The sequence below is a fragment of the Misgurnus anguillicaudatus genome, chromosome 12 (genome assembly GCF_027580225.2).
Source record: "Misgurnus anguillicaudatus chromosome 12, ASM2758022v2, whole genome shotgun sequence".
Taxonomy (NCBI): Eukaryota; Metazoa; Chordata; class Actinopteri; order Cypriniformes; family Cobitidae; genus Misgurnus; species Misgurnus anguillicaudatus.
This window is the reverse complement of record NC_073348.2, coordinates 13,427,992-13,452,007: the sequence shown is the minus strand read 5'-3', so window position 1 is coordinate 13,452,007 and position 24,016 is coordinate 13,427,992. Positions and strand designations below refer to the sequence as shown.

The following is a 24,016-nucleotide window of genomic DNA, read 5'->3' as shown; positions in this document are numbered from 1 at the left end:
CAAATGTAAGAGCATGTCAGAACCTATGTCCCATAATGGTCGGACCTCAGAGGGTTAAATATAAATGAAAATAATTACTGTATAAGATGTAGTCTTAAAAACTGTTATATACGTTTTATATAATGTTTATTGTCAGTTTAACAAATCAATGCTGCATGTAGCACCTCTATCCATATATAAACATACAGGAAATATCAGAATGTAAATGTTATTGTAGCAAAAACACAGTAAAAGTTGCTTTCTTGCTTTGACCCAGTAGACTGTTTTAAAAACGGGAAGTATTCGCATTAGTATTTTGATTTGATGGTACATTCATTGTCCCATATTGATCTTTATGACAGTCACCCAGCCCACATTAATCTCCTTACCTCTCACCATCTCTGAGATTATTTCCCCAAAGACATCACTTATCTTAAATTTTATTTGCCATTTAGCATTGCATGCTGGGAATTCCCACACATTGTTGGGTCTGGTGAGTGATGAATGCAGATAGATTGAGGGTGAGTCAGTCACTGGGGTTGCCATAAAGTAATAAACTATGTCTAAATAATGATTCTGTCTTCCACTGAGTCCCACCTCTTATGGCATGTAAACTGAAGTCCCACTGATACAAATCTCAGCCTGGCATCAGAGATTTAGTAACGGATTATTGTGACAGCTGATCTCAATGCACCTGCTGTGCCTACATAAGTTTACAGATCAACTTAATTGTAGTCGCTTGTGTCATCTAGTCATTTACTTTTTGATTTTATGATTGAAAAAGCCTGTGAGCACACAGAAATATTAGTTGAGGGATCATTATGATGCCTCCTAGGTTTCCTATCTGTCATGGCATTTTATTTATAGGGAGACCATGTTGTCAAAACCATGATCTTTTTATGGTTACCAAGGTTTACTACATTAACCATGTTATTTTGTTTTTACTGTAGTAAAACCATGGTTAATTTTCATAAGGGCAGGATATTGAAAAGGTATGTATATGATGAAAGGTAAAGGTCCACACATACACTTCTTGACAGTCACTGAGAGAGATTAGATGAATGATGAGAATTACAAACTCCTTTTTCTGTAATGGTAAGTACAGTTGGGAGAGTAGAAACAAACACACATGAGAGAAGTATGTTTAAACGAGACAAGACAAATACTGAAGCTGCGTTCCATTCGGTCGTAAGTGGATTGCAAAGTGGACTTCACAGGGTATTCTTTAAAATAATTAATATTATTTTTTTAAATATTGCTCTTTATCAAACCGGAGAGGCAGACCAGATAAATGCCTATGACGAAATTGTTTCCTCCTGTACAGTTGGAGGAAGAAGTTATCCTAAATGGCCTTGCTGATTTTCTGACTGCCTTTGGAGGGCTTTTGGACTGTTTTATGCTCTCTATGTAGACTTAATTATGTATGTTCAGTCTGTATGATAAGTGATTGTAATGAATTAAAAGCTTTTGTTTTTACTGTGACTGAAGTTAATTATTTGTCACATTAATTTTGTTAATTAAAAGTAACAGTACTCTGATTATGAGTATTTTAAAATGTAGTTTAATCCAATTACAAGTACTTGATTTTTGGAATCTGATTACGTAATCCAGATTACATGTAATCCGTTACTACCCAGCTCTGTTTGTACCTGCTCTCTTTTTGAGCGTTTCTGTGTTACTTACCTGCCCGTTGTTTTACTCCTTGCGTTTTGTTTCTCATTTTATTAATAAATGTTACCTTGTCTTGTGAACTCCGCAATTGTGTCCTTACTCGCCGTTACCAGTCATGACAAAATCATCCAGCCATCAAAGGACGCAACGAGTTCGCGGAGGAGTGCTTTCCCTAATATTTTTTTGAGGGGGAGTATTGGACATTGGGTCTCGCAAGCTGCAAAGCCCTGATGTTCCTTGGAGCCTACCGAGACAGAATGCTCGGAACTCCAGGCTTGGATCAAGGGAGGTGACTTCCAGGGGGATCGGATCCCCGTTGATTCCCAAGAGGGTCGAATCATCTGCCTTGGTTCCCGAGATGGTCGCACCGTTTTTTCCGGCTTCGTCCCAGCTCCCTGCACTGCCGGGTTCGCCCCGGCTTCACCCTGGTCTCCAAGCCCTCCGTCTCTACCCCAGATCCTCCCTCCTGTTAGTTTATATTGGAAAGTCTGGGAGCCACTTTTTATGGGGGCGTAATGTCATGGTTAATCCGTGTCATGTCTTGTTTCTGTTCCGATTGTTGTCACCTGGACATTAATTGATTAATTACCTGCCTCATCACACCTGTATGCCATTTAGTCTGTGTATTTATACACCTGTCTGTGTCACACTCACTGCTGGATCATTGTCACTGATTCCATGTTTGTATCTGTTCTCTGTTTGAGTGTTTCTGTGTTACTTACCTGTCCATTGTTTTACTCCCCGTGTTTTGTTTCCCGTTTTATCTTGTGAACTCCGCAATTGTGTCCTTACTCCTCTTACCAGTCATGACATTATTTTTTTTAAAAAACACCAGTGTAAAATTATTTGGTAAATAATCCTAAATTATAATTAAAGTAACACATGAAACATGGAGTAAATACGGTAACACTTTACAATAAGATTAGTTAACATTAGTTAATGTATTAACTAACTGTCAGGATCCTGTCAGATCTTTGTTTGTATTTAGATCTAGTCAGCATGGCAGGGTTCTGACAGTACACTACCTGACCAAAGTCTTGTCGCTTATCTATTTTGAAGAAAATACCTGCTACTAACCTGACTTTTAATTAATCAATTGGTGTTAGAAATAGCTCATATGAAAAGCTAAAACCCTCCCAAATGATGTTTAATGCACTGAAATGAATTAGTTTCACTAAAAAATTTTTTATCATTTAAAGGAATAGTCTACCCTTTTGCCATATTAAACTATGTTATTACCTCAACTTAGACGAATTAATACATATCTATCTTTTTTCAATGCGTGCACCATACAGCGCGTCGTGAATGTGTTAGCATTTAGCCTAGCCCCATTCATTCCTATGGTACCAAACAGGGAAGCCACCAAACACTTCCGTGTTTTCCCCATTTAAAGACTGTTACATGAGGAGTTATACCAGTAAGTATGGTGCCACAAAATAAAACTTTTTTTTGGTACCATAGGAATGAATGGGGCTAGGCTAAATGCTAACACATATACAACGCGCTGTACAGTGCACGCATTGAAAAAAGATAGGTATGTATTAATTCGTCTAGTTTGAGGTAATAACATAGTTTAATATGGCAAAAGGGTAGACTATTCCTTTAATAAACATAGAGAGGTCAAATTTTGGCAAGACAAAAGTTTTGTCGCCTATACAGAAATTGAACAAATTTACTGCAAATACATTTTTAGCAAATTCAGTAGTGGTGATGTGAGATCCACATTTAATATCTTATATGACTTCCATGAGCTTGAAGGACTGCATCCACGCGGTTGGCAAGGATTCATGTATTGATGAAGCCATCAGGAATAGCAAAGAAAGCAGTCTTGCATGCCTCCCAGAGTTCATGAATATTCTTTGGTTTCCTCTTCCATGCTTCCTCTTTCATCCTAACCCACATATGCTCAATGATGTTCATGTCTGGTGACTGGGCTGGCCAATCCTGGAGCATCTTGATCTTCTTCACCTTGAGGAACTTTGATGTGGAGATGGAAGAATGCAATGGAGCACCATCCTGCTGCAGAATTTGGCTTCTTTTATGGTTGGGAATATAAGAGGTAGCTAAGAGATCTTGGTATTTTAGACTATTGATGTTGCCTGTAGATCTCTTGCACACCCCCATACTGGATGTAACCAGACCATGATTTTTCTGCCACCAAACTTCACTGTTTTCTGGGTGAATCTTGGATCTATGCGGGTTCCAGTAGGTCTCCTGCAACATTTGCGGCGACTGTGGTGTAATTCAACAAAAGATTCATCTGAAAAATCCACCTTCTGCTTTTCCAGTGTCCATGCTTTTAGCAGGCTGTGGGGCCTTTTGTTTAGTGCTGGCTTCTGGGCACTGATTCATGGTCATTTCAACCCAAAATCCGACAAACTGTTCTGGTTGACACAGGGATTTCAGGTGACCAGGTCTTGTGGAGCTCTGCTGCAGTGGAAAATGGGCTGGCCTTGGATTTTCTAGTCGACAAACGGTCCTCTCGAGCAGTTGTCTTTCGGGGTCTGCCTGACCTGGGCTTGTCAAAAACGTCTCCAGTCTCTTCAAATCTTTTTTCTATCCTTGGTAGTTGACTCTGAGACACATTGAAGGTGTCTGCCACATCAGCAGTGGATCTGGGCCCGTATGTATAAAACATCTCAGAAATGCTCTTAAGAATAGTCTTAAGCTATGACTTTAGTGTCCAAAAATTCTTATTAAGGAGTAGGACCAGTCTGAGAGTAGGATACATTTATAAAGAAGCTGAAAGCAACTTTCAGTAAAGTATAAGACTCATTCTTAAGTGCTGACTTAAGTGCCGCAAACTGAGGACAACAATGATTTCAACCTAAAATAGCCGCCCTTAACCTCTGAATCAGCCAATAGAAAGCTGGCAATGTTATACAGTCACAGCAGCATGTGACACCATACATTTATGAATCATGAAGACATTCAAATTATATTAGTATTTATTAGGGCTGTCCTCGACTAAGGATTTACATATTTGAATCAGAATTGTCGAATCTTTTCATAGTCGACCGATAGTCAAATCATCTATGTGTGTGTGCATGGGTTGGGAGGGGGTCAGACCAGGTACAAATTGATAACTTTTATTTTCTTTCACAAGCAGCACACATAAACAACTTTCTGATAAATTGACCAAAACTGTCTTTCAAGTGATGAACGAAGACAAAATTGACGATGCATTTATATATTTTTAAGGTAAAATGTAAGGCAACATTTGTTTAATTATTCCTCATAACATTTTAAAGCCACGATCTACAGAACATCACACAAAAAAACATTTTGACAACCTAAAAATATAACAAAGGTGATCCTGCCTTGGAAACCTCGGCTAATTCAGTGTTTTTATTTAATTTGGAGATTAAGCGTGTCAAAGCAGTCATGACCAAAAAAAAACGACAAATGAGAAATGACAAATAATTTGTGATTGTTACTGCAAATTATAAAAACTAAGCTTTGTATAAAATTCATAAAAACACTGAAATTAATGATTTTATAGACAATACGCGTTATTATTTAGCAGAAATACCTGCTTGCTTTCACTTTGATCATCTCCATTAGTGATGTCCAGTTCGTGAACGAATCGTTCTTTTGAACTGGTTTTTTTCAGTGAACGACTTGAATCAGTACACCTAATCGGACTGAATCGTTTAAAAAGTTTGTGTCTCAAGACAGCAATGATCCACAAGTTACTCACTTTCAGATGTGCTCGACAGTCATTCCGATTCTAATTAAGAGAGAGTAATCCGTATCTTAACTCGTAGAAGCTCTCCCCAACAGTATCACTGAACCGAGACATGGTGAATTTTGTTACTGAGCATGTGCAACAAACATACTGGTATTCCAGAGTCACCGATAAAATGAATACCTGAATCAAGAACGGTTTCTATCGGACGCGTCCGACTTGATGAGCTGTTAATACTGCACATGTGTTACTGAAAAGCACGATACAGCGACTCTCGAGTCAGGAACAGGTTGCTGCATTTATGGAGTCACCAGTTCACTGATTTGAGAACAGTTTCTATCGGACGCATCCAAAGAACTAATCAAAGATCTGTGGATACTGAGCTAGCGTGAGCCAAACAGTACGGACATCAGTGAGTTGCTGTGCTAATACTATAGCCTACATGAACTAAATGATTGACAGACATAAAGTAAGTTTATTTAATTTTACCATAAAACTTACGCGAAATATGCATGGAACAGTTATATTAAACACCGTTTTGACTAAAATGTATTTGTTAGGTGTGTGTGTGCAGATTATATTTTAAGTTGTTATGAGCTTGATCATGATTTCTGTTAAAAGTTTTTGAATGTGCTTTAGTTGGAATTTTTGAATTTTTTTTATGTATTTTACCCTCCTGGATGATAAAATCAGATGCGAATGACGTCATTACGTAAAGTATGTTAAAGAACTGGTGAATCGTTTTTTTGAACCAGTTCTTTGAAACGAACTGTTCAAAAGAACTGATTCACAAAAAAGAGTCGGACTTCCCATCACTAATCTCCATTGACTTTAGATACAGAAACAACTGATGATATTATTTATTTCAGGAATCTCTTTTCTATCATTTGAAAGTGAACACCGACCATAATTAAATCACAAGAAAGACAGTCGTGTTAGGCATAAATATAGGTTCGGTGCAGATATTTTCAGTTTCGTCGCCGAAATTTAAAGAAACGGCTTACCTGTTTTGTAGTTTAACTTTTGACAAGATAACCACTATGTTTTTAATACATTTTAAAAACTTATACCCGTCGAAAACATCTGTTTAGTTTGATGAACTTCTAAATATGAGACGCAGAGCACCTAGCACGTTCGGCTAAATTGCATGCGCAAGCATGGCCAGCACGCAATAGTGCCAGAATTGCCAGCTTTTTCTTTTAAATGTAGAAACAAAGAGGCAATGCTTTATTAACATAGGAACCTCTTAGGGACGTGTAGCCCGGTCACAGGGGTTGCTGGATTTATTAACGCATTTTAAAAATATTTATTGAAAGCTGATACTTCACATATTATTTGCAGAATTATAATAATATGCTGTATATTAATATATTGTGAGAAAGCTGTTATATGTGAAATCAGATTTGTGCACAGTGCACCCATATACAGGGGTCACCCCTAGTATTTATATATTTAAATTAGCTTCACAAAATGTTTAACAATATTACAAATAAGTACATGCATTTATTTTACACAATTTTGCACCATTTTGATTAAGTTTCAACATGTGAATGAAATAGACAAACGTAATACTATTTAAAAAAATTAGATGATGAGTCACACCATTTTGATTTTACTCACAAGCTGCTTATAAAAAAGACTAAAGTTTGCAAACACTTCGATAAAAAATACTTTGATGATCAAGCCTGAACAAGATTATCAAGTTAAGTTGGATTTCTCCAGTTAAACACAATTGTAATTTTTGCCATCTTTGTCACTTTCACCTTGCTCACTGCTAACATTATGTTTTGGGTCAGGGTTGTATACTCTATTTATATCACTTTACATTACTTTACAGCTTTTGTCACTGCAATCTTGTAGATACTTCACATATTTATTGTAGATTTTATTTACATTTTATGGTATTTTATTTACTTATAAACTGTAAAATGTAAAAGTGGCTCTACTTAAAAACGTACTTCAATTGGTAACACCTAATATTTTAACTAGGGCTGTCAAAATAAACGTGTTAATAACGTGTTAACGCAAATTCATTTTAACGGCACTAATTTTATTAACGCGCGATTAACGCAACACGCAATTTCTGTTTGACCCACAGCTGGATGAATTGAGACGCAGCAAGTGACCGGCGCTGTCTAGATGAGTCGGTGCTTTTCATAAAAATAAGAACACTAAGCTCTCCTCTAGCGAAGCCAATGCTCTAAATGGTCATTAAACATCTAAAATGCACATTTTCTGCACGTGCAGTTTTCTTTATCTCCACGTTTTCTGTGAGGTGTACCATCCCCAATCCATTTAAAGCAAAGATGCGTCTTTCACTTTTTAGTTTTGTTTTTAAAGCATTCAGAAATGATAGAAAATAGACTGCAGGACTTTCTTGATGTTAAAATAATTATTAAGAGAGATAAAGTTCGGGATCTGATTGATCTGAGAGTTATTAAGAGTGACAAGGCTCAACAGCGATGTCTGACGCAGACGTCTGAAGCGCATACACACAAACGCGCGAGTGCGTGACCCTGATATATATAGACATCTAACACAAAATTACAGGTTTAAAAATATCTTTTTTGACAAGAATTCACGCAGGTATGACCTATAATCTGTTATATCTGAAGTGAATGTTTGGTTAACTGTTAAGGAAAAGTATCTGTTGTATCATTATATTAAACCCTTGCATTATCCTACAGTATCTTAAAGTGGTCTGTCTCAATGTCAAAATTAAACAATAAAAGAAAAACATATATGTAACATATATTGATATTGTTTTTGCTCTGCGTTAACAGGTATACTTCTGTCATGTCAGATTCCAACAATTGTTCCAATTGTTTTTAAGTTTTTTTAATAGAGAATGTTAAAATATAAATGACACATTTAGAAAATTTGCTCATCCCAACTGAATTTGCCAGCACAGGTCACAAATGATGCAGCAGCAAACAGAAATGGAGAAAGAACAAAGTCTCCTAAAGGCAAAAACATATATTAAACTATGGCTGATGGTTCTGTTGAATGTAAACAGGCTGTTTCAAACATGCATTTGCATATAGCATATATATTATCCAAATCCATGCTGATTAGAGTTTTAAAAACTTAAAAAGTGTTACATTTAGGTACATTTAGAACAGATAAAAATGTGCGATTAATTTGCGATTAATCGCGAGTTAACTCATGAAATCATGCGATTAATAGCGATTAAATATTTTAATCTATTGACAGCCCTACTTATTTCACAAACAAAAATGTACAATTATCAAAACATTCCGCCCCATACCAATGTCAGTGGGACAAAAGCAAATACTAAAACATACAAATAATGAGATCATATGATGTATATGAAATGGCCAGATTGTTTTGCGACAGGGACAATCTGCCATTAACCCCCTGGGGTCCAAAAACGCGGAGCCGCGTTTTGACCTGTTTTCTCCTTATCATGGCAGAATCAACTTAAAATACTCCATCATTAAAGGAATACTTCACCAATTTAGCATTCAGCTTTGTATCAGTAGAAACCTGGCAGTATTTCTGAATGACCGTGTTTCCCTACCTCATGTCCTCGTGAGAGGAGAGATATCTGTATTCTGGTTGTGCAAAAAAGTCCTCCGATGACGCAAAATGACGATTTTTGCGTCATCGGAGGAGATTTTGGCCAGAGGCAAAGACTACAGCCAGTATTAGGAGCTACTTCCGCATGTTTTTTTCCCCGCCCATAGGGGTTGGACTGCGAGTCCATTCGGAAAAGCCCGAATCAAAACGAGAGTCAGCCATCTTTAATCTTCGCTAAGCTAAGCTAGCCTGGATCTTGCTTTGTGGAGAAAGCAGAGTAAACAAACCACGACGGCAGAGTGTAGTTTTGAAAACGGATGGCAGAAGGGGATTTTGTTGCTCAGGATGACCTGTTGCTCGAATCTGATGGTCGTGGTTACCTGTACGAGCCGCAATACAACGAGGAGCAAAACGGATGATCGAGGAACGAGAGGCTGCCACCGCGGCTGCTTTAGCGGAGGTGGGGCCGGTCTGGTGGTTTTACGTGCTCTCGCTGTGCGCCTTGCTGTTGCTCGAATCTGATGGTCGTGGTCCCAGTAAGAGCCGCAATAAAACGAGCCGAGGAACAGTTACGGATGATTGAGGAACAAGAGGCTGCCAGCGCGGCTGCTGTAGCCGAGGTGGTGCCGGTCTGGTGGTGTGAGCGCTCTCGCTGTGCGCCTATGGACACCAAAAGAGAATCATTGCTGACGCGAATTTCAGCGATGGCTTTTTCTTCTTGAACCCCGCAAGGAGAAACGGAGGCATGAGTATAAAGTGAGTATTTTGTTTTTCATGTCCGTCAGCTGAGCTATGGTTGTTATATTTACACCTATGTTAGCCTATTGTATGTGAAAATAGCTTGCATTGCTAACGTCATGCTTGCTGTTTTTAGACAATCGACTTACATCCTATCGTCATTTCTTGGAATGAGTTTTGCAAGGCGAAAGACTGGGGAAAGGACATCGACTTGTTTTACCTGCCTGTGTTCGTTGTCCAGGACATCAGACGTAGATATCCAGCTCCTCACGGACATTATAGCAACTATAAATAAACGGATGAAGCTCTGGATGAGCTATAAGTGTGAATTGTTTTATGTTTTTTAATAAAAAGTTAAAACTCACATTGATTGTGGTTCGTGTTATAGTCCTTATTGCTGCTACATTAGAGTGACTGCAATTTGAGGAAAGCATTCTTGCCTTTTTTTTTAAAGTTTAAGTCTAAATTGTGTAACAAACATAATATTTGGCTTTATTTTTAACCCAAATGATTTTGTAAAGTATGTAATGACAGCTAAATCACAGTAACAGTAATCATTGCGCCTCTACAAGTCTATAATGTATAAATTTGGTGTACAAAAGACAGAGTTAGATGAAGATATTTATTTTCTATTATTCACAAAGGAAAAATATTGTGTCACCAGTGAAAAGAACACATTAAAATAAACAATGACATAATTTACATCTAAAAATGTCCTGCACAAAATAAAAACAAAGCAAAAATATACACAAAAACATTGTGTATATATACACACAGTATAAAATAATATAAATATAAAGAGTGGTGGCAGAATCTGATTAGACACAGCAATAGGACTCAGGGAAGAGGTGATTATTATTATTAGAAAGTGTCAGTCTCAGAAGCGACTTTTGAAAGAAGTCGTGGCAGCCTCCTTTGATGGTTTAGGCACTGGTGCAATGTTGGGTGGCAGCGCAGGCTGTGGCAGGGCAAGTGAGGACGTTGGCACTTTGAACACAATGTTTGGATTGAGTCTTGTCAATGGCCTTCTGGATGAGTTCGTCTACAAACTGTGTGGTGTGTGGTATGAAGCTTTTCTTCAAGACCCACTGCTTGGATTTCTTGCAGAACATTTGGTTCAACCGTGCTTCTCCTGTAAAGGGTAGGAAATTAGATTAGATTCAACGTTACTGTCATTATGCAGAGTACAAGTACAAAAAAAAACAAAGTGTAATTTGTTTCCAACCAGAACTGCAAAAATTTTTTTAGTGCAGTTTAGACAGTAGTATACTGTTTGTTTACAGAAGGTGGTTAGAGTAATATAAACAAAATATAAATTTGTGCAGTTTATTAGCTGTTACCTTGTAAGAGCAGAATAAATATGGATTTGTAATATGAAGCATGTATGAACAACATGTACAGATATGTGCGATTTAGTAGCAGTAACCTAATAGTAGTATAAATAATATTGATGTAGTGTTTAAACAGAATATATTATAAGAAAAACACAATAAATATTCATATTCAGCAAGAACCATATAGATAAGATATGTACAGCTATGGGCAGTGTGGTACCATTGTAGTGCAGGAACTAACATTATAAGAGTAGTAATATAATATTATGTTTAAGATATGGTGTAGAATGGACTTCCACCGGCATTTCAGTACCTGCATGAAAATATGATTATTATCAATAAGTCTAGAAAAATCTTTTTTCCTAAAAAAAGAAACAAATTAAAAATCAAATGTCTTACCTCGATGTCCCCCTTACTGGTTGCACAGGAAAACCACATATGATTTATGACAGACCTATGAAAGATAATACAATTAGTAACTTTGAACCTTGCAAACCAATGTAAAGTCTCCCACATTACAAACCAACACTGACCTGGTCCATGCAAGGAGGATTTCATTGTTCTTTTATCCCCTTCTTCTGCATCTTCTTCCGGAAACCTGTGAGTAAATGCAGAACAATACTTTTGCATTACTTTCACCAAAATAACAGCAGAAGTTTGATTTTGCATGTAGTTTTTGAATTTATCAACACCACCATATCAATAAGGTCTGAATAAGAATATGGTACGTGTAGCAAGCATAAATATTATTGAATTAATAATGTACATCTCGCAAATGTATCTGCAGTTATCTCAAATAACTTCACAGCAACAGGCTTGCGTGGTAAAGTAAAACTCTAGAAGTAGCTCGGTAGCTAACAGTTGTTTTATGTTGAGAACAGCCAACTTATATGTCATTGTCTATCTAGCGTTACTTTGCTAACTTTACTGCTTACAACTGTATCACTATGTAAAGGCTACTGTGTGATCAGAAACGAGTATTAGCAAAAGTCTTACCTCTAACGTAGACGAATGCGTTTGATACCAGATGGCCCCGGCTGTTCGTCGTGTCTGTGAAGGTACATATAGACGGAATCGCAGTGTCCTTTAGCGTGTTTCACTTCATTCCGAGTACATTGGGTTCGATATCTTCCAGCTTGAAATGGAGACTGCAAACCCTCAGGTTTTTCAATTTTACCGCGTCGTTGTCTTCTCTGAACTTTGCGTGGTTGATAGCCCGCAGCCATTGTTTACACCGCGGCAAATGATGAAAACTTACTGCTTGTCCTTTCCCGGTTTTGGTTGAACATCCCGTTACAACGCAACGTATCATCATTTCAATGTGGAAAAGGTAGTATTTATAATAATATATCAACTAAATCATTGCAGACGTGTATGTAAAAGTTGTATTTAGCCGAGTTGAATCTCCCTCCCTCCTGCCGTCTCGTACCGCTAGGCGTGACTAGGGAGTGGCCTCGTAGAGCAGCGAAGCAATGCATTCTGGGACTTGGTGTTTTTCATCCACATGAGCAAAAAATCACATTTTCTGACTTTTCTCTGCCTAGAAGGCACCAATTTCTAAAATAACTCCACAGTTCTACTACATAGGTGACACAATTTAATAATATATTCAAATTTCAATTGGATGAAGAATTCCTTTAATAATCATACACTTACATGTTTGACATCATTTGAAACTGTAAAGGGTCTTCTTTAATATGTATACATTCACAATAACAACAGATCTTTGTGTTTGTGTCAAATAAAGAAAATAAACACGTTACAAAAATCAATTGAAACTCCGCGAATACTCGTCATACAAACATGATACACATATCCAAAATCCAGCCTGAAATGTCTACTTTTAAACAAGCTAATTATAATCAAAAACAAATAATGCCTGTTTATATAATCTGCATTGAAGTAAAGAGAGTAGGGCTGACCCCGAATAGTCGAAGATTCGATGCATCGATAGGAGAAGCCTGATTCGACTACCAATCTCACAGTCGAATCGTCGCAGATGTGTTATGAAATGAAGATCCTTTAATTTTGGCCGTATATGGGGGCACTGTGCACAAATCTGATTTCACATATAACAGCTTTCTCCCAATATATTAATATACAGCATATTATTATAATTCTGCAAATAATTTGTGAAGTATCAGCTTTCAATAAATATTTTTAAAATGCGTTAATAAATCCAGCAACCCCTGTGACCGGGCTACACGTCCATAAGAGGTTCCTATTTTAATAAACCATTGCCTCTTTGTTTCTACATTTAAAAGAAAAAGCTGGAAATTCTGGCTATACTTTCATTCTTTTAATAATTTCTTCATTTTATTTTATTTTATTTATAAATCACTCTGGGTTATCTGATGTATCTATTTGGCTTGTGTTTTGTTTTCGTGCTCTTGAGGCATTTTGCACATTTGTTCTGCACTTTGTTACTTCTGACCATATTTTATTTAAATAATGTATTTATTATAAACGTAAATTCTGATCTAATTTAAGTCTGTACATTTTGGATTGCTTTTCGTTGTATAGATTTTGCACTATTGCGTGCTGGCCATTCTTGCGCATGCAATTTAGCCGAACATGCTAGGTGCTCTGCGTCTCATATTTAGAAGTTCATCAAACTAAACATTAAAAAACGGATGTTTTCGACGGGTATACGTTTTTAAAATGTATTTAAAACATATGGTTATCTTGTCAAAAGTTAAACTATAAAATAGGTAAGCCGTTTCTTTAAATTTCCGTGATGAAACGGAAAATATCTGCACCGAACCTATATTTATGCCTGACACGACTGTCTTTCTTGTGATTTAATATTAAGAATGGTGTTCACTTTCAAATGATAGAAAAGAGATTCCTGAAATAAATAATATCATCAGTTGTTTCTGTAGTGAATGGAGATGATCAAAATGAAAGCAAGCAGGTATTTCTGTGCTAAATAATAACGCACAGTGTCTATAAAATCATTAATTTCAGTGTTTTTATGAATTGTATATAAAGCTTAGTTTTTATAATCACAAATTATTTGTCATTTCTCATTTGTCGTTTTTTTTGGTCATGACTGCTTTGACGCGCTTAATCTCCAAATTAAATAAAAACACTGAATTAGCCGACGTTTCCAAGGCAGGATCACCTTTGTTATATTTTTAGGTTTAGTTATCAAAATGTTTTTTGTGTGATGTTCTGTAGATCGTGGCTTTAAAATGTTATGAGGAATAATTAAACAAATGTTGCCTTACATTTACCTTAAAAATATATAAATGCATCGTCAGTTTTGTCTTCGTTCATCACTTGAAAGACAGTTTTTGGTCATTTTATCAGAAAGTTGTTTATGTGTGCTGCTTGTGAAAGAAAATAAAAGTTATCAATTTGTACCTGGTCTGACCCCCTCCCAACCCATGCACACACGCACATAGATGATTCGACTATCGGTCGACTATGAAAAGATTCGACAATTCTGATTCGAATATGTAAATCCTTAGTCGAGTACAGCCCTAAAAGAGAGTACAGTTTTTCCTGGCTGACTTCATTATCTTTAATGCGGTCACCCCTGCTGAAAAAACAGCATACCAGCAAGACCAGCATATGTTGTGTTTTGGTGCTGGTTTGCTAGTGAACACCAGCTAAACCAGCATCAAACCAGCATCAGCACCAGCATTAGCACCAGCTAAACCAGCAACAAACCAGCATTAGCACCAGCTAAACCAGCATTAGCACCAGCATCCCATGCTGGTCATACCAGCATATGTTGTGTTTTGGTGCTGGTATGCTGTGACCACCAGCTAAACCAGCATGGACCACATGGATTTGTGACAATATGTACAGCTAACAAGCCAAAGAACCCAGAAATAAGTTTTTATAAGCTGTCGAGCCGTAAAACCCAGTCTTTAAGGAGAATAAAGTGGATCGCCGACTACGTTTCCCCCTAGTGGACGCAGTTCTACTAATACAGGGGTGTCCAAAGTCCGGCCCGCGGGCCAATCACGGCCTGGGGATTCATTTTAAACAGCCCGCAACGTGTCAATTAAACTATAACAAACGTGGCCCACAATACATAATTTACAAAGCATGCAGTTTTACAATGTTAACACAAGGTAGCAGCACTGGGTTTTAGGCCAGGTGTAGCGGTAGGCCTTATATATTACGAGTGAGTGACAGTTCAACCATTATCAGGATACCACGATGGCCACATCAAAAAAGCGCAAGGTTGATAAGGAGGGCCGTCGATTTAATGAGCGCTGGAAATCTGAATATTTTTTTACAGAGAGTCATAATAATTGCGTTTGCCTAATTTGCAATGAGACTGTTTCTGTTTTGAAAGAGTATAATGTGAAGAGGCATTACGAGACAAAGCATGCAAACTCCTATCAGAAGTTCTCCGACAGTGAACGAGAGGATAAAATTAAACAACTAGAAGCCTCTCTGGTTTCCCAGCAGCGGTTGTTTATCAGGGCAAAAGAGTCCAATGAAAACATTACCAGAGCAAGCTACGAGGTGGCAATCCTCATCGCAAAACATGGAAAACCTTTCTCTGAGGGTGAGTTTGTCCAGGAATGTGTAATGAAAATTGCAGAAAACATCTGTCCAGATAAGAAGCAAGAGTTTGCAAATCTTTGCCTTGCTCGCAACACTATCGCACGGAGAATTGAAGAAATATCATCCGACATCAAAAAACAAGTGACTAAACGTGGCCATAAATTTGACAATTTTTCTTTGGCGTGTGATGAGAGCACCGATATTTCAGACACTGCCCAGTTGCTCATTTTTCTAAGAGGAATTGATGAGGACATGAACATCACAGAAGAGCTGCTGGACCTCAAAAGTATTAAGGGGCAGACACGAGGTGTGGATTTACTGCAGTGTGTCTCTGACGCGGTTGATGACATGAAACTGCCCTGGGAGAAATTAAGCGGAATTGTTACCGATGGGGCGCCCGCTATGACGGGAGAAAGAAGTGGATTAGCGTCACTGCTATGCAACAAAGTCAACGAGCAAGGGGGCAATGCCATTAAACTTCATTGTTTAATTCACCAACAAGTGCTGTGCGCAAAATGTCTGAAGTTTGATCATGTTGTTTCACCAGTGGTGAAAGCCATTAACTTCATTCATGCCAAAGCTTTGTACCACCGCCAGTTTCAGCAGTTTCTTTCCGACATAGAGGCGCAATATGGAGATGTAATTTATCACAACGATGTGAGGTGGCTCAGTCGGGGAAATGCGCTGCAGCGTTTTTTCTTGCTTCGGAGGGAGATAGGCCAGTTTTTTTGACGAAAAGGGTCATGCGATGAAAGAACTGTCTGACCCTAAGTGGCTCGCAGACCTTGCGTTTGTAATTGACATTAACAAACACCTAAATGCACTAAATGTCAGCCTTCAAGGAAAAGATGCAGTGGTGAGTCAGCTGTATTCTCACATCAAGGCGTTTGCAACTAAACTTCAACTGTTCAAAAGACACCTGTCCCAGAGTGAAATCAACACCTCACATTTCCCATCACTTAAAGAGGTAATGGACTGTTTCCCAAAAGAAACATGTGGGCAAATAGGGAAGTATGCAAACGTGATCGAAGACCTCTTTGCTGAGTTTAACTGGCGTTTTAAAGGTTTTACTATAATTGAAAAAGATATGCATGTCTTCGCATCTCCTTTTTCTGTGGATCCTGTTGATGTTGCACATGAACTTCAGCTAGAGCTCATAGACTTGCAGTGCGATGATGATTTGCGCTTCCGTCATCAGCAGCTTTTGCAAATTGACTTTTATCGACAACTAAACAAAGAGAAATTCCCCACACTGCGAGCACTTGCCAAGAGAATGTTGAGCCTTTTTGGGTCCACGTACATTTGTGAACAGACTTTCTCTATCATGAACTTAAACAAAACCCGTTTGAGGTCCAGAATAACTGATGCCCATCTGCGAGACGTTATACGGGTTGCGACCACGGCTGTTAAGCCAGATCTCACAAGTGTGCTGCAGTGCAGATCCCAGTTCCATCCATCTCACTGAATTGTTCAGTTTTTAGGTGACCGTTATAAAGTTACATCCTGTTTACTGTTTATAATTTATTATTTTCTTGTGTCACACTAAGCTTGAGCTATACATTTTCATCCATCCATTTCCTTCATATTTAAATTAATGGAGTTTACATTATTGTTTAAAACCCTGATTTTTTATACCATCCATCTCACTGTTGATGAGTTTAATTTTTATTATTACAATGTTACAACTTTTTTACTGCTTATAATTTTTACTTTTTGCTTACTTGTGTCACTTGGTTGACCTATAACTTTTCCTTATGCATTTCATCCATATTCTTATCAGTTTGTAATTGATTAAACCCTGAAGTTTGTATTATCCTGTCAATGAGCTGTAGTGTTTGCAAGTAACGTTTAAAATGTTGCAACCTGTTTACTGTTATAGTGTCACACTTCGTTTGAGCTATTCTTTTCATCCATACACTTTCATTCATATTTTTAAATTCAATTCAATTTCAATTATTTAATAATTCAATTTTGTAATTGTTTAAAACCCTGATGTTAATATAATATGTGATTGAACAACAAAGTTTAACTCTGACCTAAAAATAAATAATTATTAATTAAGAGTTGGATTTTATTATAATGATGAACATGATTAGCATTATGCCTATATAACTTAATGAACTTAATGAACGCATGGAAGCATGAAAACATAAGTATCTGGCCCCCATGTGTATTGACAACTTGGAATCTGGCCCCCTTAAAAAAAAGTTTGGACACCCCTGTACTAATAGAAGTACTATGAAAAGTTGCCTGTATCCATTTTTGTGTCTTTAAACGCTCATTTTTTGGGGTCGACAGCTTATAAAAACTTATTTACAGATTAAACTTAAAAACAGATTAATACCTAAAAGCTGCTGTGTACATCTAACAACCAAAAAAAAACCAAATACGTTTTTATAAGCTTTTGACTTCAAAAAACAAGCATAGTACTCCTATTAGGAAAACTGCGTCCAATAGGGGGAAACGTAGTATGTGATCCACTTTATTCTCCTTAAAGGCTGGGTTTTACGGCTCGACAGCTTATAAAAACGTATTTCTGGGTTCTTTGGCTTGTTAGCTGTACATATTGTCACGCAGCAAGTTTTTAGGCATTATTCAGTTTTTTGTTATAAGCCAGAAATGACAAGGAGGCGTCCTCTCGCAATACAAAGTCAATGGAGGCGGTTGGATTGCTTCCCCCCCCCGGTGGGCGTGGTTTTCAGGTTATGATGCACTGCGCTCTGTCTCTATAGTCATACCATGGACATGGACAAGGACATGGTCAGCTAGAGTGGCTCGAATTTCCTCTGAGACTGGCTTGTCACATTGCCCTTCGTCTCCCTCCTCCTCTTTCACCTTGTCCTCCTCCTCTCCCTCCTCCTTCACCACATCCTCCTTCATTCCCTCCTCCTCTTCCTCCTACTTCTCCTCGACCTATTCCTTAATTTCTCTGTGGATCCATTGTTCCAAAGCTCAGTGAACTGATTTGGGCCCTTTTATCTATCTATTGAAGGATCTGATTGATGTGTGTTCAATTTGGACTCTTAGTGTTTCCACCTTGGTAATTGTTTGCTAATTGAGCCTAAGCTGTGCTGACTTGAGTGAACAGTATTGAATGTTAGTGCTTTCCATATGACCACATTGTGTAAGCACTAAGAAATGTAGGGATTTGTTTTGAAGTAACAGTTCACCAAATTTGACTCATGTGTTAAAGGCTCTCTAAGCGAATAATGTGCGACGTCACTTCCTGTTGATGTTTGAATTGTTTTCAAACAAACGGAGCGTAGCTAACCCCTCCCCCTCTTTCTCCCGTCCGTGCTTTCATGAACGCGCCCAACCCCCACCCCCAAATCCTTCTTGTCGTTTATTGGCTGGAACACTTTGTTATGTTTTGTTGTGCTAGGTTTGGCCACTATGTTGATATTGCCGTTTGTCGAGCCTGAGCTGTCTACAGAGATTGCGTTTTTTTACAGTTTGATCAGCGGACAGGCAGCAAGCAGATAGTGAGGAGATGTTTGCTGTATGTAACAAAAAATGTTTTATGGTCTAAAACACGTCAATTCGCTTAGAGCGCCTTTAAAGCAGGGGAGTAATGTTTATAGTTCAGCAAAATGATTGTGCTTCTTGAAAAATGGCGTTATGGTTTTGAAATTTTTGTTCAAAAGCCTGGTTATTGTGTTTTAGCAATCAAGAAAAACTGTAATAATACTACAGTAGTATACATAGACTACTGCTGGGGACTACCAATTTAAATCACCCCTTACAAAAATTAACCATGGGTTTATTGTGGTAAAAGTGTAGGAACCATGTTTTTTTGTTGTATTGATTACTATCAGCAAAACCATGGTTTAACTACACTAACCATGGTTTAACTATGATTGTCAAAACCATGGTTATTTTGTGGTTACCATGGTTTTACTACAGTAACCATGTTTTTTTTAACTGTAGTAAAACCATGGTTAATTTTCGAAAGGGACGTTACATTTTCCTCACATCATGTACTGACAGAGATAGCGAACTAAACTGTTGTGAAGTCAAAAACATCAGGCCTATAATAAAATCGCTAGCTAACGAGGTACCTTATACTTACATGCATAAATACATACTTGTTCATACAAATATCCTAAACCACACCCACCGATATGTTTATTCAAATTAAATGTTGAATTAACACTAAAATTTGAATGGTTAATGCAAGAAAAGCTGTCACTACTTAATCACATACTGTAATTGCCCTTCTTCGTGTTTATTGCGAAAAACTTTTAGGTGCGGGTGTGCTGCCATTGGTGTCCTGGATTTGTTCTGGAAGCTAAACTTATCCTCTCATCATCCTCCCATGACCAAAATACAGTTTGTGGTGTTTAGTGTCAAAAACAGAGGCTGCAAGTTTGGGCATGTATGACTTCCTGCTAAACTGCACAGACTGATCAGGGTATATTTAAAAATGCTTGTTTTTTGTCTGGACACAAGACGTTGCACACTTTAATCATGCAGCGCTTCAAAAACTCCTTCGGTAAATGGCTGGGCTGATTTAGCGATCTCTTCCGCCACTATAAAACTCGCTTTCACAACAGCTTCACTTTGTGATTTTGCTTTTCTAAACATAGTCTGCTGTGAAACCAGACTCTTTTTAAGCTCCTCTACTTTCTGTAGCTTCTGCTTTGTGTCCATGTTTTTGTACTTGTCCTGATGTTTTGTCTCATAGTGCCGTCTTAAGTTATATTCTTTGATTACTGCCACATTACCTCCGCAAACGAGGCACACAGGTTTACCTTCAATCTCAACAAACATATACTCTGTCTCCCACCGGTTTTGAAAGCCCCTGTTTTCAAAGTCCACTTTTCGTTTGGCCATTTCTTTGGCACAGAACCATGCATTTATTTGCTTACCGCTGACGAGTAGACGCAAGGAGGAGAGGTTGGCGCTTGCGATCGGTTGCTTGGTGATTGGAGGTCATGAACCATGGTAGCGGTTGCACTGCATTATGGGATTTGTAGTATTAGCGCTATGTGCCGGCGGGCCATTAGTAGCGGTTGCACTGCATTATGGGATTTGTAGTTTTAGCGCTATGTGCTGGCGGGCCATTAGCAATGCACATATGAAATTAACTCGCGGGCCACATGGGCCTTGAGTTTGACATGTCTGGTCTAATGTAACCTATCCCTGGAATAACTATGATTAGCAATGTGGATTATTTTAAGAGACCATTCAAAGGATGGCACACACATCTATCGCTGTATGTTTGTTTAACATTTAAACAAAAGTTTATAACCAAAAGTTTTGTCTTCTATTATGGCAGCCAAAAACACAAGATGACATTTTGAAGTCAAAACCTCAAACTTTTAGTGTGCCTGCTATGAGTTCCTACTTATGTTTTGCCTCCAACTAGAGCGGTGACGTCACAGTGACATAGGCGATTAAGGGGTCTATTGTATCAACTTAGCACCCCACAACAATGACTTTGTTTCCAAGTGAAATTATATAAAACTTCAAAATGTTGTGAGGTTCCAGCCAGGACCTGATGCTTTGTTATTCTGTAAGGCTTGTATTTCCTTTTAAAGGCTCTCTAAGCGAATAATGTGCAACGTCACTTCCTGTTGATGTTTGAACTGTTTTCAAACAAACAGAGCGTAGCTAACGCCTCCCACTCCCTCTCCCGTCCGTGCTTTCATGAACGCGCCCAAGCCCCACCCCCAAATCCTTCTTGTCGTTTATTGGCTGGAACACTTTGTTATGTTTTGTTGTGCTAGGTTTGGCCACTATGTTGATATTGCCGTTTGTCGAGCCTGAGCTGTCTACAGAGATCGCGTTTTTTTACAGTTTGATCAGTGGACAGGCAGCAAGCAGATAGTGAGGAGATGTTTGCTGTATGTAACAAAAAATGTTTTATGGTCTAAAACGCGTCAATTCGCTTAGAGCGCCTTTAACTGTTGTGCAGAGTTTTTTCTTTTAACTCACATTGTCTTAAAGAAAAGTTTAATGTGTTTAAGTATCAACAAATGAGTTGATCCTTTGGCTTCAGCTGTACTCACTGCAATGCTCAGATGCTTTCAAAATAGATTTGCTTCTATTGGCTTCTGTCAATCAACACTTGTGAGCTTTTATAATACCATCAACGCATCTTCTGTTAATCAAAATTTTCCCAGTGTTTCATTTTTTATTCATTCAGTGACACAAAATATTTTTAATATGTCAGAGACTTATCGATGCATTTCCAGAGGTCACAGAAGGGAGACATTGAATATGTATTGTTTTGTGTGCCTATGCAAATTTCAGGGCCAACACTTCAAATTCACATCACTAATCAATCAGGGTAAAAAAGCCAACACATTATTCAAGACATCGATGAAAATCTCACAGTTTGTCCTGATAATTTCTCATCCTTTGCCTTGCTTTGGTAGCAATTGGAACTGAAGGGGTGCTGACAATTTTAATAAATCTCTCACTCACACACACACACACACACACACACATTAGTATGGATACACAAGCCACAAAATAAAGTGAGCTGGTACCCGGTTACCGACTACATCACCCCGAGGCTATTTCCAGGAAAACGTACTTAACGGTTGTCATGACTGCTGGGTGATCGATGGCTGTGTGTGGGATATATGTGTGTGTGTTTGTTTACCTGTGGTGCCGGTTCCTCGTGTGTTCACTAACTCCGCCCCCTTGTTTCGATGATTGTTCACCGGTGGTGTCTCGTTTACCTTTTCCTTTATATTGCACGTAGTCCTGTCTTTCGTTGCGCGCTCATTTGTTTGGTCACAGTCTTGCTACTCTGCCTTGTCTTGTCGGACGTTTCCCTGTTTCCTCTTCTAGTTACCCCAGGTTTGGATTACGGCATCCGGAGGCGCGTCTTCGCCTGGACCGCTCGCTTGTGGATTACACTTCACTCTACTGACTGTTTGTTTCTCGGATCTACTGGTTCGCCTCGTCTTTAGGCGGTACACCAGCTGTCTCAGTTTCCCACCGGTTGACTTCATCACCCGTGAGTGGATTATACATTTTCACGACTGTGGATTACTTTGACTCTAATGACTGTCTGTCTCTCGGATCTACTGGTTCGCTTCGTCATTAGGCGGTATACCAGTTACTTCCGGGTGTCTATATCTGCATCAGGAATCTTCAGTGGATTACTCCGTCGGTGAACTTGGATTACCATCTTCCATCTCCGCCTGTCATCCGCCGTCAGGGCGGCGTGTTTCATCCCTCTGTCATGTGGGGTGACTGTGCTGGTGTTCTCGACGGAGAGCGTGGGTGGCTCTCTCTCTCTTCAGATCTGTACTGGATTTTTTGTAGTGCCGACTCACTCTTCCTACTGTGGGCGTGCTTCATTCCCACAGTAGTGATTTCATCCAGAGTGAGTCGAGGGTGTATGCCGTGTGTGGATTACCAGTGACCTTGCTCTCCATCTCTCTCATTTTTCTAAATAAACTCTGTTAACTTGCATTTGTCTCCGAAGTATTTCCTGACAGATGAGCGCGCCACCAATGGAGGCAGCAAGTTTGGAGAGTCTGGAGGTGCAGACCGCCCTTCACCAGCAGGGGGCGGTCATTGAACAACACTCTTCTTTATTGTCTGCTGCGGCCAGAGATTTCAGCATTTTGTCTGAGCAATTCAAGGAACTCAGTAATCGGTTGGACCAAGTGGCACCGAACAGGGAACCCCCTGCTACACCCGGAGGAGCTGTTTCAACTGAACGGGAGCCACACACGGCAACACCTCCTACCTACAACGGCGATCCCAACACCTGCCGGTCCTTTTTGCAACAGTGCTCTCTCGTCTTTGCACTTCAACCCCGTCGCTTTTCTTCATCCACTTCTAAGGTGGCTTATGTTCTGACATTACTTACGGGAAGAGCAAGAGACTGGGGTATGGCTGCCTGGGGAGCTAAGGCGTCATTTACATTATCATTTGAGGCTCTACAGGAGGAGATGTTGAAGTTATTTGATCGTTCACTCAAGGGAGACATGGCAGCGGCCGAGTTGGTGAGATTACGGCAACGTAATGACTCTGTTACTGACTTTGCTATTAGATTTAAGACTCTCGCTATTTGCTGCAACTGGAATGACGCGGCATTAAGAGCTCAATTCCTCGAGGGTCTCACACCGGCGATTCAAGACGAGATTGCACTGAGAGAGCCACCCCCGTCACTAGAAGCTGCCATCGATTTGGCTCTGTGGGTTGAGTCTCGCCATCGGCAAAGAGATCTGCGTCGTTCATTTCGCCATCTGACGTCAGAATCAGGGGAGATGGTCTCGGAGAGTTCCACCGAGGAGCCTATGCAACTGGGCAAGTTTCGCATCTCTGCTGGTGAGAGAAGTCGTCGTCTGTCTAATGGTCTCTGTTTATATTGTGGCAAGTCGGGGCATCTGGCAGCTTCATGTCCGGTAAAAGCTCACGCCCGCCGATGAACCTGGGAGTCTCGGTGGGCGCATCGTCATTTAAATCTCCCGTAAGCAGTACCACTCTTCCTGTCATTATTAATTCCCATCATTCACAGGCGTTGCTGGATTCCGGTGCGGAGGCGTGTCTTTTGGATGCTGGGTTGGCCAAG

At 39.1% G+C, this 24,016-nt stretch overlaps 1 protein-coding gene and 1 long non-coding RNA gene across 2 annotated transcripts; one reads left to right on the top strand and one right to left on the bottom strand.

The window, feature by feature from the left end:
• Positions 1–10,303: 10,303 nt before the first annotated feature.
• Positions 10,304–12,592, bottom strand: LOC129437168 (uncharacterized). The gene is made up of 4 exons (XR_012372488.1): positions 11,947–12,592; positions 11,484–11,548; positions 11,350–11,404; positions 10,304–10,748 (listed from the first exon to the last, which is right to left on the bottom strand). It is a non-coding gene; the product is annotated as an uncharacterized lncRNA (long non-coding RNA).
• A 2,366-nt stretch (positions 12,593–14,958) lies between these two features.
• On the top strand, positions 14,959–17,693 carry LOC129446021 (general transcription factor II-I repeat domain-containing protein 2). Its single transcript, XM_055206981.2, is given in 2 exon segments — positions 14,959–16,194; positions 16,196–17,693. Coding segments are annotated over 2 exon segments (1,818 nt in total). The 5' UTR covers positions 14,959–15,123; the 3' UTR covers positions 16,943–17,693.
• The last annotated feature ends 6,323 nt before the right edge of the window (positions 17,694–24,016 follow it).